At 36.9% G+C, this 14284-nt stretch overlaps 1 protein-coding gene across 5 annotated transcripts in view; it reads left to right on the top strand.

The window, feature by feature from the left end:
* Window positions 1-14284, top strand: part of KITLG (KIT ligand) — a 99166-nt gene that overhangs the window by 74369 nt on the left and 10513 nt on the right. For 2 of the 5 annotated variants that reach the window (XM_081483550.1, XM_081483555.1), the window contains 4 exons: window positions 574-733; window positions 1464-1541; window positions 10027-10136; window positions 10798-10865. In XM_081483550.1, the coding sequence (XP_081339676.1) occupies window positions 574-733; window positions 1464-1541; window positions 10027-10136; window positions 10798-10865 (416 nt within the window). Of the gene's footprint in view, window positions 1-573; window positions 734-1463; window positions 1542-10026; window positions 10137-10797; window positions 10866-11853; window positions 11931-14284 lie in introns of all 5 variants that reach the window. The other 3 variants (XM_081483551.1, XM_081483554.1, XM_081483553.1) reach the window with 3 other exon arrangements.

Here is a 14284-nt window from a genome sequence, read left to right as displayed (position 1 = left end):
GCATATTTGGAGCATGTGTTGTGTATATTTTTAATGAGAACTAATGATTTTAATGAACATCTCTAAAGAGAACAGTCTGTAATTTGTTGTTAGGATTATTTCATTGTCATGATGTTGCTTTCACCTTATTCACCCTCTCCGCCACCCTCTTCCTTTTATCCGGAATTGAGCCCCAGACTGAACTGCATGGAATCATTTGTCCTGTAGTGCCAGTTTGAATTATGAATGTTAAAACGGTTGTCTAGAGTCTTCCCTGGTGGTCCAGTGGTTTAAGACTCTGGGCTTCCACTTCAGGGGGCACAGGTTTGATCCCTGGTTGGAGAACTAGATCCTACATTCCCTATGGAGAGGCAAAAAAAGACTTTAAAAATCTAATTCAAATTTAACTCAATAGATATGTTCCTAAAATATTAACAATGTTACTTAAAAAAAATAAACACAGTTGTCTAAAAGTGTCAGTTTCACTTGAATGTGTCAAGGGCATGTTTGTAGTCTATTATTTTGACCTTAGTTAAATCTGCAGACTATTTGAAAAACCTAATCTTGTTGTTTTTTTTTTTCTTCTTCATCTAGAATGTAAAAAAATCATCTAAGAGCCCAGAACCCAGGCAGTTCACTCCTGAGAAATTCTTTGGAATTTTTAATAAATCCATCGATGCCTTCAAGGACTTGGAGATAGTGGCTTCTAAAATGAGTGAATGTGTGATTTCCTCAACATCAAGTCCTGAAAAAGGTAAGACATACAAGCATTACTAATATAAATGTAAAAAGCAGGATTGAATCTTATATATGTAGGTAAGAATCTACCTCTGACTCAAATATATATATAGCTAGAAAAAGACATGTGTGTGTATGTCTAATATAAAAGCAAATATCAGTGGCATGAAAGAAAAAAAAAAAACCAGTTATATATTTGTTGGTGTTCAAGCCCAAACAACACTTAACCATCTTCAAGGTACAAAATTGCATGTGAGTAAACGATATATGAGCTAGTCCCTCATTTTCACCTGATATTTACTAGTAATATACAATTATATTCTTCTTCACTTCCAGTCTTCTTAATGTCCCCTTCTCAAATCTTTTCCTTAGGGGTCTAACTCTGAGTCATGAATTCTGATCTTCACCACTTACCCTGTGCTGAGACTTCCTCCCCACTACCATCCCTATGATACAAAATTTTGATTTCATTACTTATTTTGAAAAAGTGACCAATTGCCACCATTTGCATTATTTACATTTATTAGCATGTGTAGGCAGTGAATCTTTGTTCTGTAAGGTGACTTTGGTGAATTTCTTCATAAAAACAGAATAGCAGGACCCAGTATAAAACAAATAGGATCTGAACAATCAAGATTTGGGAAATAGTCCTGGAAAGTACTCTAATATTGCACTTCACCTTTTGAGCACTCTTTAATTTATGTAAATCACCGTGCAACACTGACACATTATTGCTTTCTATTTAGATTCCAGAGTCAGTGTCACAAAACCATTTATGTTACCCCCTGTTGCAGCCAGCTCCCTTAGGAATGACAGCAGTAGCAGTAAGTACATATATCTGATTTAATGAATGCATGGCTCCAATTAGCTTGTTAGGAGTATTGCATGAGCTTTAAAGGAAATTTCTACAATCATTACTATTAATTCTGTTCTGTTACTATTCTTCCTGTTATGATTTTCCTGAGAATTAAATAATTATGTTTGCACAATTGGATTTCCCTAAAGCTGGAGATAATGTTTAATTGGGGTAATAAATTTTCTGCTAAGATCGTTTTCAATAAGGCATGAAATTACTTTCAAATGATTTAAACTTTTTTCATTGTTGACTTGAAATATATTTTGCATGGAATTTGCCTGACAAAAAATGGAATTTTAAAATGGAAAATACAGGTGCTGGCTGTGTAAAATTCCAAGGATATCTTCTGTTTTGTTTTGTATAACACTATTTACTATTCATGTTTGGAAATTTGATGATTTTTTTAAATCTTACTATAAATTATATGTTGGGAGACAATATGCTTCTTTCTCTAAAATTTCTATCCTTGTTCGTGAAGAAGAATCCAGTTTCCTGAAAGTCTAATGTCCTTTTTCAAATGTAATCCAATGGACAGAAGAGCCTGGCGAGCTACAGTCCACGGGGTCGCAAGAGTTGGACACAATTGACAGACTAAACTTACCTACCTAGGCAAAGGTCACTATAAGGGTCATTGGATTTACTAAATATTCTGACCCTCTAGTCTCATGGATGCTGTAGGAGGAAAAAATTCATCCTGTGATCTTAGCTGAGAAGATCATCCCTTAAAAGTTAGTAATGGAACACTCGCATATGTTCAAGAGCATCAAAGACCTATCTGTAAAAAAGAGTAATCAATTTAATACAAATCCACATTAGCAATGCTGCAATTCAGAAATTAAAAGGAAAACCTTTAAAATCAATCTGTTTTGGATGTTTTGCCACCAAAACCTGACCTGAATTGTGACGAGGTTATTTGTAATCTTTACCTTCTACAAGTGGGCATGCCTTTCATTAAGAAATATTAATGTGTTCGACTATAGGGTGCTACTCATACTTCACTGAGGATATTATATAATATACAATATTTATAGGACAGAAATATTCTAAAATCTTAAATTCTAAAAACCCATTGGATTTGAAAAATTTGAAGACACTGTATATGTTAAGGTCTTTCTTACTAAGAATTTTATTTATCTTTTCAAAGAAGCAATTTTTGACTTTTAAAATTCTGTTAGTACTTCATTGATTTATAATCTTACCTTTAATAATTTCCCTACATCTACCTTGTGTTTAATTTGTTCAATTTGTTCCAACTTAAGTTCTCAAGGTAGAAAAATTAGATCATTGACTCTAAACCATTCTTCTTTTCTAAAATAAGCACTTAAAGGTATAAATTTCCTTATAAGCAGCTTTAGCTGAATTCCACATATTTTGATATATTGTGTTTCCATCATCATTTCTTTAAAAATATTTAATTTTCCTTATGATTTCTTCTTTTGTTGATGGGAATATAAAAGTGGGTTGTTTGTTGTTTAAAAATATGTGATTTTTCTAGATATCTTATTATTGCTTTCTAACTTAGCTCCATTATTGTCCGAGAACATACACTGTAGTCTTGTGAAATTTATTGAAACATTTTATGAATATTAAAGTTTCAGGTGTAGCATTCTGAAATTTGATACAAGTGGTTGATAACGTTCAGATCTTCTGTCCTTATTACATTTTTTTGTCGAATTTTTAATCGTTTACTGAGAGGGGAGTATTAAAAATCTTTCCTTTTGATTGTGGATTTGGTTATTTCTTGTTTTGGTTCTAAGGTTTTTGCTTCACCTACTTAGCAGCTCTATTATTAAGTACTTATACATTTATTATTGTTATATCTTTCCTGATTAATTGACTTTTACATCGTACTGAAATATTCCTTATTAACTCTGCTAGAGCTCTTATCTTGAAGCATATTTTGTTTGACATTGGTAGAGCCAGCCTTTCTTATATTTACTGTTTTCATATATATTGTTTTTCTTCTTGTCTTTATTTTAAAAGTATATCTCTGATAGACAGGATGAAGTTGGGCCCTGCTGTTTTATCTAGTCCCTTATTTTCATTAATTAGACTGTTTCATCCATTTTGTATTTAATACAGTCATCAGTGTGGTTAGATGTGGGTCTACCATTTTGTTACTGGCACCACAGGCTTACTGATCCTCTCTTCCTCCCCTCCGGCCCTCTTTTGTGTTCAGATTGACTGACTTTTAGTGCTCTATTTTAATTACTCTGTTGCCTTTTCAACAGCACCTCTTGGCATCATTTTGTGGTTGCTTTAGGAATTACCATATACATCTTAACTTGTAACATTCTATTTAATGTTGTAGCACTTCAGAAACAATGTAAGAACCTTGCAACAGGATAGTTCCACTTGCCTATAACCATCTTTTGTGCAGTGTTGACATATACATTTACGCAGGTTATCAACCTCACAATACAGTCTTAAAATGATTGCTTAAAACCATCGTTTAAAGAGAAGGAAAAAAATTCTTTTACATTTACCCACATATTTATTATTTCTTGTTACTCCTCATTTCCTCTTGTAAATCCAAGTTTCTGTCTAGAGTTAATTCCTTTCTGGCTGAAGAGCTTCCTTGAGCATTTTGTGTAGTGCAGATCTGTTGCCAACAAATTCTTTTTCTTTTAATAGAAAAATGTCTTTGTCTTCAGTATAGCAGGTGCTTTTTACTAGATACAGAATCCTGGGTTAACAGAATTTTTTTCTTTGAGTCCTTTAAAGATGTCACTCCATTGTCTTCCTGCTTCTATTGTTTCTGACAAAAAGGCAGCCAGCATTTGTATGATGTTTTTCCTTATATGTACTGAGTCATTTTCCCTCTCTGCCTTTCAAAATTTACTTCTGTTTTAGGAGTTTAATTAAGATGCACCTAGGAGTGGTTTTCTTGTTTGTCAAGAAGCTTCTTGGATATGTAAGTTTAAGAATCACACATATGTACAATCACACACACAATAATCCCACATATATTATTGATAAAATCAGTCTCACAGATCATTGAAGTTTTGTTCATTTTTTTTCCAACCTCTTTTTAATCTTCAAGATGAATAATTTCAACCTACGTTCAAGTTCCCTGACTTTTCTGTCATCTGCTAAATTTTTCTTCCAGTAAGTTTTCCTTTTTCCAGTACTTTTTTTTTTATTAAGACTTTATTTTTAGAGCAGTTTAAGGTTTACAGCAAAATTGAGGGGAATAGAGAGAGATTTCCCACATACTCCCTGCCACACATGCATAGCCTCTCTCATTATCAACATCCCCCACTAGAATGGTACATTTGTACAATGGAGGAACCTTCATGAACACCTCATATCACCCAAAGTCCACAGTTTACATAGGGTTCACTCTTGGTGCTATCTGTTCTATGGGTTTGAATCCAGTGCATTTTTTTCATTTCTAAATTTGTACTTTGAGTTCTAGACTTTTCATTTGATTCTTTTTATATTTTATATTTTTCTGCTGAGATTTTCCATCTGCATATTCATTATGACAATATTTTCCTTTTTGGCTCTTGGAAATAGTTACAATAGCTTCTCTAAAGTTCTTGTTTTCAAATTTTAATATGTAGGTCATCCCAGTGTGGTTTCTATTAACTGATGTTTTTTCTTCCTGATTGTGGGTCACATCTTCCTTCAGTTGGCTAGTAATTTTTGAACATATGCTGGGTTTTATAGATATTATGTTGTTGAACATCTGGATTTTGTAGCATTCCTTCAGTGACTGTTTTGTTCTGATAGGCGGTTAGTTCAGTTCCTAGCAGATCAGCTTTCTCTTCCTTCCTAGGCTTTTTTTTTTTTTTTTTTTTTTAAAGCTTTCTTAGAGGGTGGAGGGAGAGTAACATTGTTTCTAAGGCATGGTGTCCCTGAGGTATTTCTTGAATGCCTAGAAAAATCTCTCCATTCTTGCTTGTCAGAACTTCTTTGTCTCTGAATTGAGTGCTAGGGTCTTTGTTTGTCATAGCTTCCTGGACAATGTTTATTGCCAGCTTTTGTGAATTTTCTCCCTGTGCATGTACAGCTTATTATTCAACCAATGATTGAGTCTCCTCCAGACACTTGTAGCACTTCTTTTCTGCACAGTTCCTCCCCCAAAAATAACCCTGCCTCCAGCGAAGGCAGCAACCCTAAGCTTCATTCTCTGATTTCTATCACAGTGAGACTACTAAGTCAAAAGGTGTCACCCAGCCAGCAAATCAGGACAGTTGTGTGTCTTATTACTTGCCTTTTCCCTCTCTCAGGTATTATACTCTCGCAGTGCCTTTTGGCCAAGGTCTGAAAGTAGTTGCCTAGTATAATTTGTTTAGTATATAATTATTTATGTTGGGAAGTTCAGATTGCTCTCATCAGGGTTGAATGCAAAATCTTTTCTACTTACAAGACAACTGAATATAAAACACCTGTTCAGTCCTATACCTTTGAGACTATCGGTAGTTTTTAAATGGCAATATGAATGACCAGACTTATTTTTTGTTTCCCCTTTTCTCCCTTTCTTCTTTTTTGTAAAAAAAAAAAAAAGTGGGTCTTGCATGATCAGCAGCTTTTGGCCAGGTATTCTCACTCATGAATATGGCACTTAGATACCCATGGATAGGACTAGCTGTTATGGAGTGTACAGTCTCAGAAGCAGACACAAATAAAAATATTCATATTTTATGTTATTTATACTATATTTAATAGAAGTATGTAAATGTCTTTAGTTATAGCATAAGGAAAGTAAAGATGTTTTCGGGAGTACGGTCAGGGAACTTTGAAGAAAGCATGCTGTTTTCACGGATAAGACCCCAAATGTTGCCATGCTGGTCAGAGGACCATGGCATATGATGGAGCAGTCCAGAGGCATAAGTGCCCTTCCTGTAGCTTATAAGGGAGAATCATGGGATAAGGTAAAAGTGTACAAGTTATCCAAAGGGAGTTGTGCTTTCAAAGTAATGGTAATGTTCTTTGTACCAAGCTAAAGTGTGTTTTAAAAATGTTTAAATTTGCGATCCTTACAGACAGTATATTTACATGACAGAGAGAAAATCCTTACTTTGACATTACCTTACACATCTTTTAGAAAGACCAGTGCCCAGCTCTAGCCCTTGGCTAGCTGTGTGATCTTGGGCAAGTGTTTTAATTGCTCTGGACTCCTCAAATGGAGGTTGATAATCTTTCCTTCATAAGTTTTCTATGAGTTTTAAATGAGTTAGCACATGTGTACTTAGCACCGTGCCTGACTTATAGCACATGTTCATCAAGAATTATTAGAACAATTAGAGGCCGCTAGGCTGGGTCAGTAAGTGGTGAGCCTGTGGTGAGCTCTGAATCACGGGAGAAGACTGAGTTGCATGTTTTCTAAGGACCAAGAAGAGAGATAAATTCATGGGCATGGTGCCCATAAGCAGACTCACTCTACGAAGAAATTCAGCAGAATTGTAGCACAGCTTTTTGTGGTCTATGTTTGTACAGATGTCTGGCATTATTAGTCAAACCACATAAGTCAGTTCCCACCAATTTTGAATACTAGACAATTTTCATAATAATAACTAATAGGATAAGAACTCAGGAATTCAGGATTACTCAAATCCTGTCCAGATGAGCTTCCCAACCCCATAAACTTTGAGGCATCTTTATACAAAAGCAACGCCAATACCCTTCATTTATGCTTCCCAGGTGGCACTAGTGTAAAAGAATGCCCCTTCCAATGCAGGAGACAGACACAGTTTCGATCCCTGGGTTGGGAGGGTCCCCTGGAGTAGGAAATGGCAATCCACTCGAGTATTCTTGCCTGGAGAATTCCATAGACAGAGGATCCTGGCGGGCTTCAGTCCATAGGGTCTCAAGGGTCAGACACAATTGAAGTGACTTAGCACACACACACACCCTTCATTTGGCCCTTGAGGCACAAAATTTAGATCTCATTGACCCCTGATGGATAGCAGCAGTAGCAAGTATTGGGAATCATGCCTTGGAGGCATAAGCAACCCTTTTCTAGTAAAGTAGATTTTCTCTCCTGGAAGACGGATGGCGGGATCACTGAAGAGAACCCAACGCCTAGCTGTGAAGCCATTCACATTGAGAAGAAATAAGGAAGTGACACCTCTGTAGCAGGTGAAGTCAGTTCCTATGGATCTGACCACCTCCTATCTCCTTTTCTCTCTCATACAGGAAGACTGGTGCTAGGTGTTAGTCAAATTCCAGAACTTTGTTCAGGGCCACAGTTTTAGGGGTAGCACTTTGGTTAACAAATCAGTGTTTGGTTAACAAGTCAGTGTTCTGGGAGAGCGTCCTGGAAGAGTTCTTAGTCTCTCCTCCAGCTTGGCTTTATTTGTGACACCTCTCCTGGGGGCTGTACTCCTAGCTGAGAAAGATTTAGAGTGGGGAATCCCAGAGCACCTCACTCTGTAATAAGTTCCTTGGGCTTACTGCTGGTGGGTGTGGTCTTTCCTCTGGTCTGACTAATAACAATTCAAGATTTGGCCTTTGGATAGAACAGGAAGAACAAATGTTTAGCTGCCGTGACTCTGGGGCATCTGGCTGCTCAAACATAGGTAACGGAGTTCTCCCTAGCATCATCCCCACTAGTCAGTTTTCCATTGGAGTCTGGGGACAAAATATTCATAGCTTCCTTTTGTTCTCTGTATATGTCTGGATATGTCACTTGGCCAAATCATAATCACATGCCAGTAGTCAAAATAGACAGTGTGGGCCATAGTGGGTTGGCCATCAATGGGAATTTGAACATGTCACTGGAATACAAATACAAATACCCAAATTATTATTTACCGATAGTGATACAAACATTTCTAAAATGGTCAGAATTGCCTGTAACGCCAAACACATTTCCTCATAGAAATCACTTTTATAAATAGTAGCAAAATCTCAGACAAGCACATATAATCCTATATAACCCTTAAAATGGCTGTATCATTGTAATAGTAGTGTTCCTTCGATTATGCCAAATCCCATTTTATAACTCAGGCTAATTTTGGTGATAGAATTCATGGCGAGCTTTAAGATGGCTAAAACATATTTCCCATGGGGTTGGCCAAAAGATCTGCCAGTCTGGTCTTAGGAAGTGATTCATAGTTACATGAATGGAAGAGTCCACTTCTTTACTCAATCTCCTTTAAGTATAAGGGGCACCATGACTCACTGTGTTTCCCCTACCCTGCCCCAGCACACATCCAAACTTAGTATTATGAGAACCTCTTTGGAAACATAAAAGAATTGTAGAATTAGTGAGTTTTCCTGTTCCAACTACAAATGGTAGGGAAATGGGCAATTCCTATTCTCACTACAATAGATAAGATTTTGTTTCTTACCTCTCAGGTTAAATCTATGAGTTTCTTTTTCCCTCTTAAATGCTGATATGCATACAGTGGTTTGATTCTTTTAGATCATGTACTTTAGGTACTTGATATTAAATAGGTGACTGTAGGCTGACACAGTAACCCAAGTATCATTGCAAAATATCATAGCCCAAAACAGTCACTTGTACTTAATTGGCTTACATTTTGATATGATTGCTGAAATTACACAATTTATAAATGTATTACACCTTCCAAAGAGAACTGAAAGTTTAACTCTTACAAGTTGACACACATGTGTCCACATTCTCAAACAAGGAAGTTGTTTCTTGTAAGGAGACAGAGAGGAAAAATCTGTCAAAATGTTAAGTTTTGTGATGGAAGCAAGAGACCCTGAGGGGAGTTTTGTTGTTTAATTCCTGAATCATTCTGCTTCTCAAGGAAGATCAAAGCAGGATGAATGGAGGTGTCCCAAGCAGATTGCATGCACAGGTTTCCTCTCTCACTTAGTTACATGGGGAGACACTGGTGTTTCCAGCCATTCTTCCCTATTCAGTAGTCTCTGGCTTTCTAACACAGAAAGTCTGAAAAATTGAAATCTTTAGTCCATAGCACAGTGCAGAGCACTGCTTGGTATCCAGTAAATGCCAACTGAAGATGCAATGGAGAGACACCACAATTCTAAGCTTAAGGTCCCTGAAAATACCCTAAGCATAATGTGCAGATATTAACTTAAAATTTGAGGCAGGCCAGACATAGCTTGATGCATTGAGACCTTGATCGGGTTGCAGAATGTCATTTTTAAATTTTCTTGGCAAGCTGTGATGTGTAAAAAAGTGAAAAGGTGTTAGAAGATAAAGGCATAGAAGATGGATTTGCTTGATTAGATAGAAATCATTTTCAGGTATATGTTATCTGCGTTCCATATGGGTCCACATTAACAGAGTCAGACAGCCTTCGGTCTGTGGGGTTTCTTTTTCACCTTACATCTTTCAGAAACTACATGAACTTGTATTGAAAGCAGCAAAATCAGTATGTTAAATATTTTAAACAGATAAGTCCAGAGTACATTTCGGAAACAGTTGGGAACAACCACAGCATTAAGAGCAAAACCTCTGGCATGGGTATGGGTATGCGGTGTTCACCACTGTACTGTTTAAATTACAGGGAAGGCCTCAAATTCCATTGAAGATTCCAGCCTACAATGGGCAGCCATAGCATTGCCAGCATTCTTTTCTCTTGTGATCGGGTTTGCTTTTGGGGCCTTATACTGGAAGGTAAGTGTTGTTATTCTTTTTTTTTCCCCTTTAATCAAAAACTTTACATATTTATTTGTTCATACTACATGACATAAATAATTACCAAACTGCCTTTTTCTAAGAAAGGATCCTACCAAGTAAATAGTAAGATAAGATATGTCTTAACTTACAGCCTCCACAGAATATAAACCTTAGAAAGGTTTATATTCCCATTCCTCCTTATGTTTTGAAGACCACTCCTCTAACTGAGAATGCATACTTAAGAAAGTAAAAACTGGTTTTATTAGTTTGAACTGAATATAAAAAGGAATAAATATACAATGTGCTTAAAATTAGCTAGAAATGCCATTTGTATGATCTGCTATTTTGGATTTCTACTCTTACGTTCTCTTCTCATTGAAGCCTGTCTAAAATTTTTAAATGTGCTAAATGATTGCAAGTCAGCATTTTGAAATGTCTTTTTAATTTGATTACTATTTAAATCTTTCAGTTTCTTTACTACTCTTTCATCTCCAACATCCTAAAACTTTTCAGTGATAATACCATGCATTTTTCATAATTTCTTACTGCAAAAGTATTTTCATAGGCTACCTGCTGATGAAAACATAATAGTGGAGACTATTTAACTCTTAAATAGGACATGATAATTTTACAATACATATCATTGTTCTTTTCCCAGAAGAAACAACCAAATCTTACAAGGACAGTTGAAAACAGACAGATTAATGAAGAGGATAATGAAATAAGGTATTTCAGTTTACTAAATATGTTCATCAGTAAGCTTGACCTTGCCACTTCGCATACCATGCATGTGCTCATAACATCTTTTAAGAAGTGTTTCACTCTCATGATGGCAGCTCCTAACCAATGTCTTCCAACTTCTAGCTCCATTTCTGATCTCCCATTGTCTCTTCAGTCCCCCATCTCCACTTACCTGTGAAATACCTTTACAGAATTGTCTTCCTGACCCTTCTTAGGGTATGCTCTTTTTCAATAAGCAGCAGAATCTTGCTCATCATGTTCCTGGTCATGGAGCTCGGGAGGCACGTTTACCCTCCTCTTTTCCACACTATAACCGAGACATGCTTAGTTTCTTCTTTAGCAGCAGTCATTATTTTCATCTTGACTGAGCTGCTGCCACAAAACCTTCCTCAGCCCTTCTAAATTCCACCTTTGTCTCCTTCTGTAAACCCCATTCTTGATATAACCTCTTAGTCAAGATATTTTCAGTACTTTTCTCTTTCATGCTTCATATATTAGACCTCGTTCTGGCTTTTGGAGCCTTTAACTTATCTCAACTTACTCAGTATTTTTTTAAAGCCAGATACAAAATTTGTTTTAAGATACCTTTCCACTTACGATAGTTGACTTCTGATCACTATTTTACTCTTACCACATACTGCCCAGGACCAATACTTTGACTTTACATTCAGTTATAGTTTTTCCATTTGGCGTGTTATTTTCTCTTATATCATGTTGCATGTGTACACATTCACATATTACGCACATATAAGCATTTTCTGTATATGTATCTGCATATGTGTAGAGAATTTTTTAAAGACTTGGGGAGACTGTGTTGAAGTCCTCCCTATAGGAATATTATAAAAGTAAACTTCCTACCCAATTTAGCAAGACTTTTGCTCCTGTAAAGTAAAAACTGCCCTTTACAATGCCCAGATCATGTTATACTTCAGAATCTGTCTTAAAGCAAATAAGCATGTTTCTTGGTTTTCAGTATGTTGCAAGAAAAAGACAGAGAGTTTCAAGAAGTGTAATTGTGGCTTCTATCAACACTGTTACTTTCGTACATTGGTAAGTTTTTAGAATTCAAGCTAAAAGATATAACAGGAACTACACAGCATCCTAGATGCCAGAATTATTGTCTTCTATCAAGCTGATGTCAGTATGTCAGCTGAAACTGTTACATTGAATTGTGCATTCTCAAGTTTTGAAAGGCAAGCAGTGTTATTCCAGATTAGTGGATTCATCTTGTATAGGAGTTATACAACACATTAACAGTTGAGTGTTTCCTTTGTTTTTATTTTGGCCACACCATACGGCCTGTGGGATCTTGGGTCCCTAACCACATCCTTAGCAGTGAAGCTGTGGAGTCCTAACCACTGGACCACCAGGGAATTCCTGAGTGCTTCTTATTTTTGAGGCCAGAAAATAAACAAGGGCAAATAAATAGAGCAAAGTAGGACTAAAATAAAACAGAAGAATAAATAAAACCAATTTCAATTAGATGTGATTACTATAACATGAAAGGAAAATTATCTCATTTGTTAAATGCTCAATCAAATGAAAACCAAAAACATTTCCCTGCTATTTTAAGGAAAAGGAGTAAAGGTCAAAATCCCTCATAGTCAGGAGATGGAAAGTGTCAAGGTAAGGTGCCACCTGCCACATGACTGGTCATCATTGTGCCTCATCACAGTCCAGACCCCCAGCTGCACTGAATACAAGCCAGGGATAGATACCTGAGGTTGGTGGTTGTGTGGGTCTGTGGAGGGCTCAGGGAGAAAGGAGACCAGGAGAACGTGACTAGAGGGCGCTGTTATTTATATCTCCTCTCCTCTCTCCTGTCTACTGTCTTAGCTTCCAAAAAAGTTGCAGACGTGGTGCGGGGAGCACCCTGAATGACACTAACCTGATTCAACATCATGCACGCTCTTCCCATTTTACTTCCACCAACTGGCTATTAATTCTGTTCTGCCCATGAACTCCCATGCATTCCAGTGGTGTATGAGTGTTCTTTCATTTTTTCTAAATCTTCCATTCTTCCCCTGCACCCCCTTGTGGTTGGAGGATCATTTACTTGCCCAGATTATTACAGACACGGTGTCTGGGGAGCTTCGCCCTTTACTTTCATGCCACTGTCCTTCCAGCTCTCCCTTCTGTCCCAGATTCAGAGATTTCTCTCTACACTGAATCTTCCCCAGGGAAGCTGGGTCGCAGAGTCTCTTGTCTCCTCCAAGAACTCGCTTTTATCAAATGTCATTTTTAGCAACCCAAAATAACATCATATAATAATAGTAATTATGTCACATATGCCTCTCACACTTGAACCCTGCTATTATGCAGACTTCATTTTTACCTTGAATCATGCCCTTGATCACCATGTCTGGGGCATGAATAGCACCCTCTCTTTTTTTCTGCTTCCATCCTAGCCCTCTCTAGGCTTATGTTTCCTATCAAATACTGTAAAGGAACACTTGACTCTCTTTACTTTCAGGCCCAGTATTCCCTAAGCTGAAATCATTGTTATTCCTAAAAACTTAACTTCTCGGCCCTTGAATCCCAGTACAAACCTACTGCTTCTTCCCTATCTGCCGTTTCAGTTCCCTTAAGCCAGACATCCACCAAGCACACGTTAAGTGGCTAATTGAACCTTCAAGGTTCAAATAATGTCCTCTGTGGTTTGCTTTTGGATGGCATCACTGGGATCCTGTTTGGGCCCTCAGGTCATGTGGTGTTTAATTGTGGTACTTGTCCTGTGACATTTGGAGAATGGATTTTGATGGAAAAGCCCAGGGCACTGGCCTAGGAGGGAAAAACAAGATGGCATTTTAAAGGCTGTAAGCAAGCAACTAACACATGTCTACCAGTCAGGGGACACGCAAGGATAGGAACCAAGGCTGTATGCTGCTTGCTGTATCTCCTCACGAGCACCTCACTTGTTGCCTAAGCAATTATAGGCGCTCAGTCGATGTCTATTGAATAAGTGACTGAGGGAATAAATAAACCCTAAATGAAAAGCTTACTAAATGGTAAGGAATACAGTTCTTGTGAAATGACCTTTTTGAAAAGGTTTTGTTTTACACGATGAGTATGTTTTAGAGATCTGCTGTACAACATAATGCTTAGAGTTTTTTTTTAAAAGTTATATTGTGTATTTAAAAATATATTCAGAGGCTGGAACTTATATTAAGTGTTCTTACTGCAATAAAGTAAGATGTTTTAAAACAATCTTTTAAAAAAGTGCAGTAAGGTTTACTTTTATCTTATATGTGTATGTTTAAGTTGCTGATTTTGTTCAGGACAGCAAAGTGTGTACAGCAAGGGGAAGATGGTCATATAGGAAACGGCTAACTTATTTTCTTAGAATCTGAAATATTACTCATATAATTAAATGGATGAAAATTAAGCAGGTTAAAGAAGCCCCA

The sequence above is a fragment of the Giraffa tippelskirchi genome, chromosome 4 (genome assembly GCF_054371585.1).
Source record: "Giraffa tippelskirchi isolate mGirTip1 chromosome 4, T2T-mGirTip1v1.2.pri, whole genome shotgun sequence".
NCBI lineage: Eukaryota > Metazoa > Chordata > Mammalia > Artiodactyla > Giraffidae > Giraffa > Giraffa tippelskirchi.
This window is presented reverse-complemented; position numbering and strand designations above follow the sequence as displayed.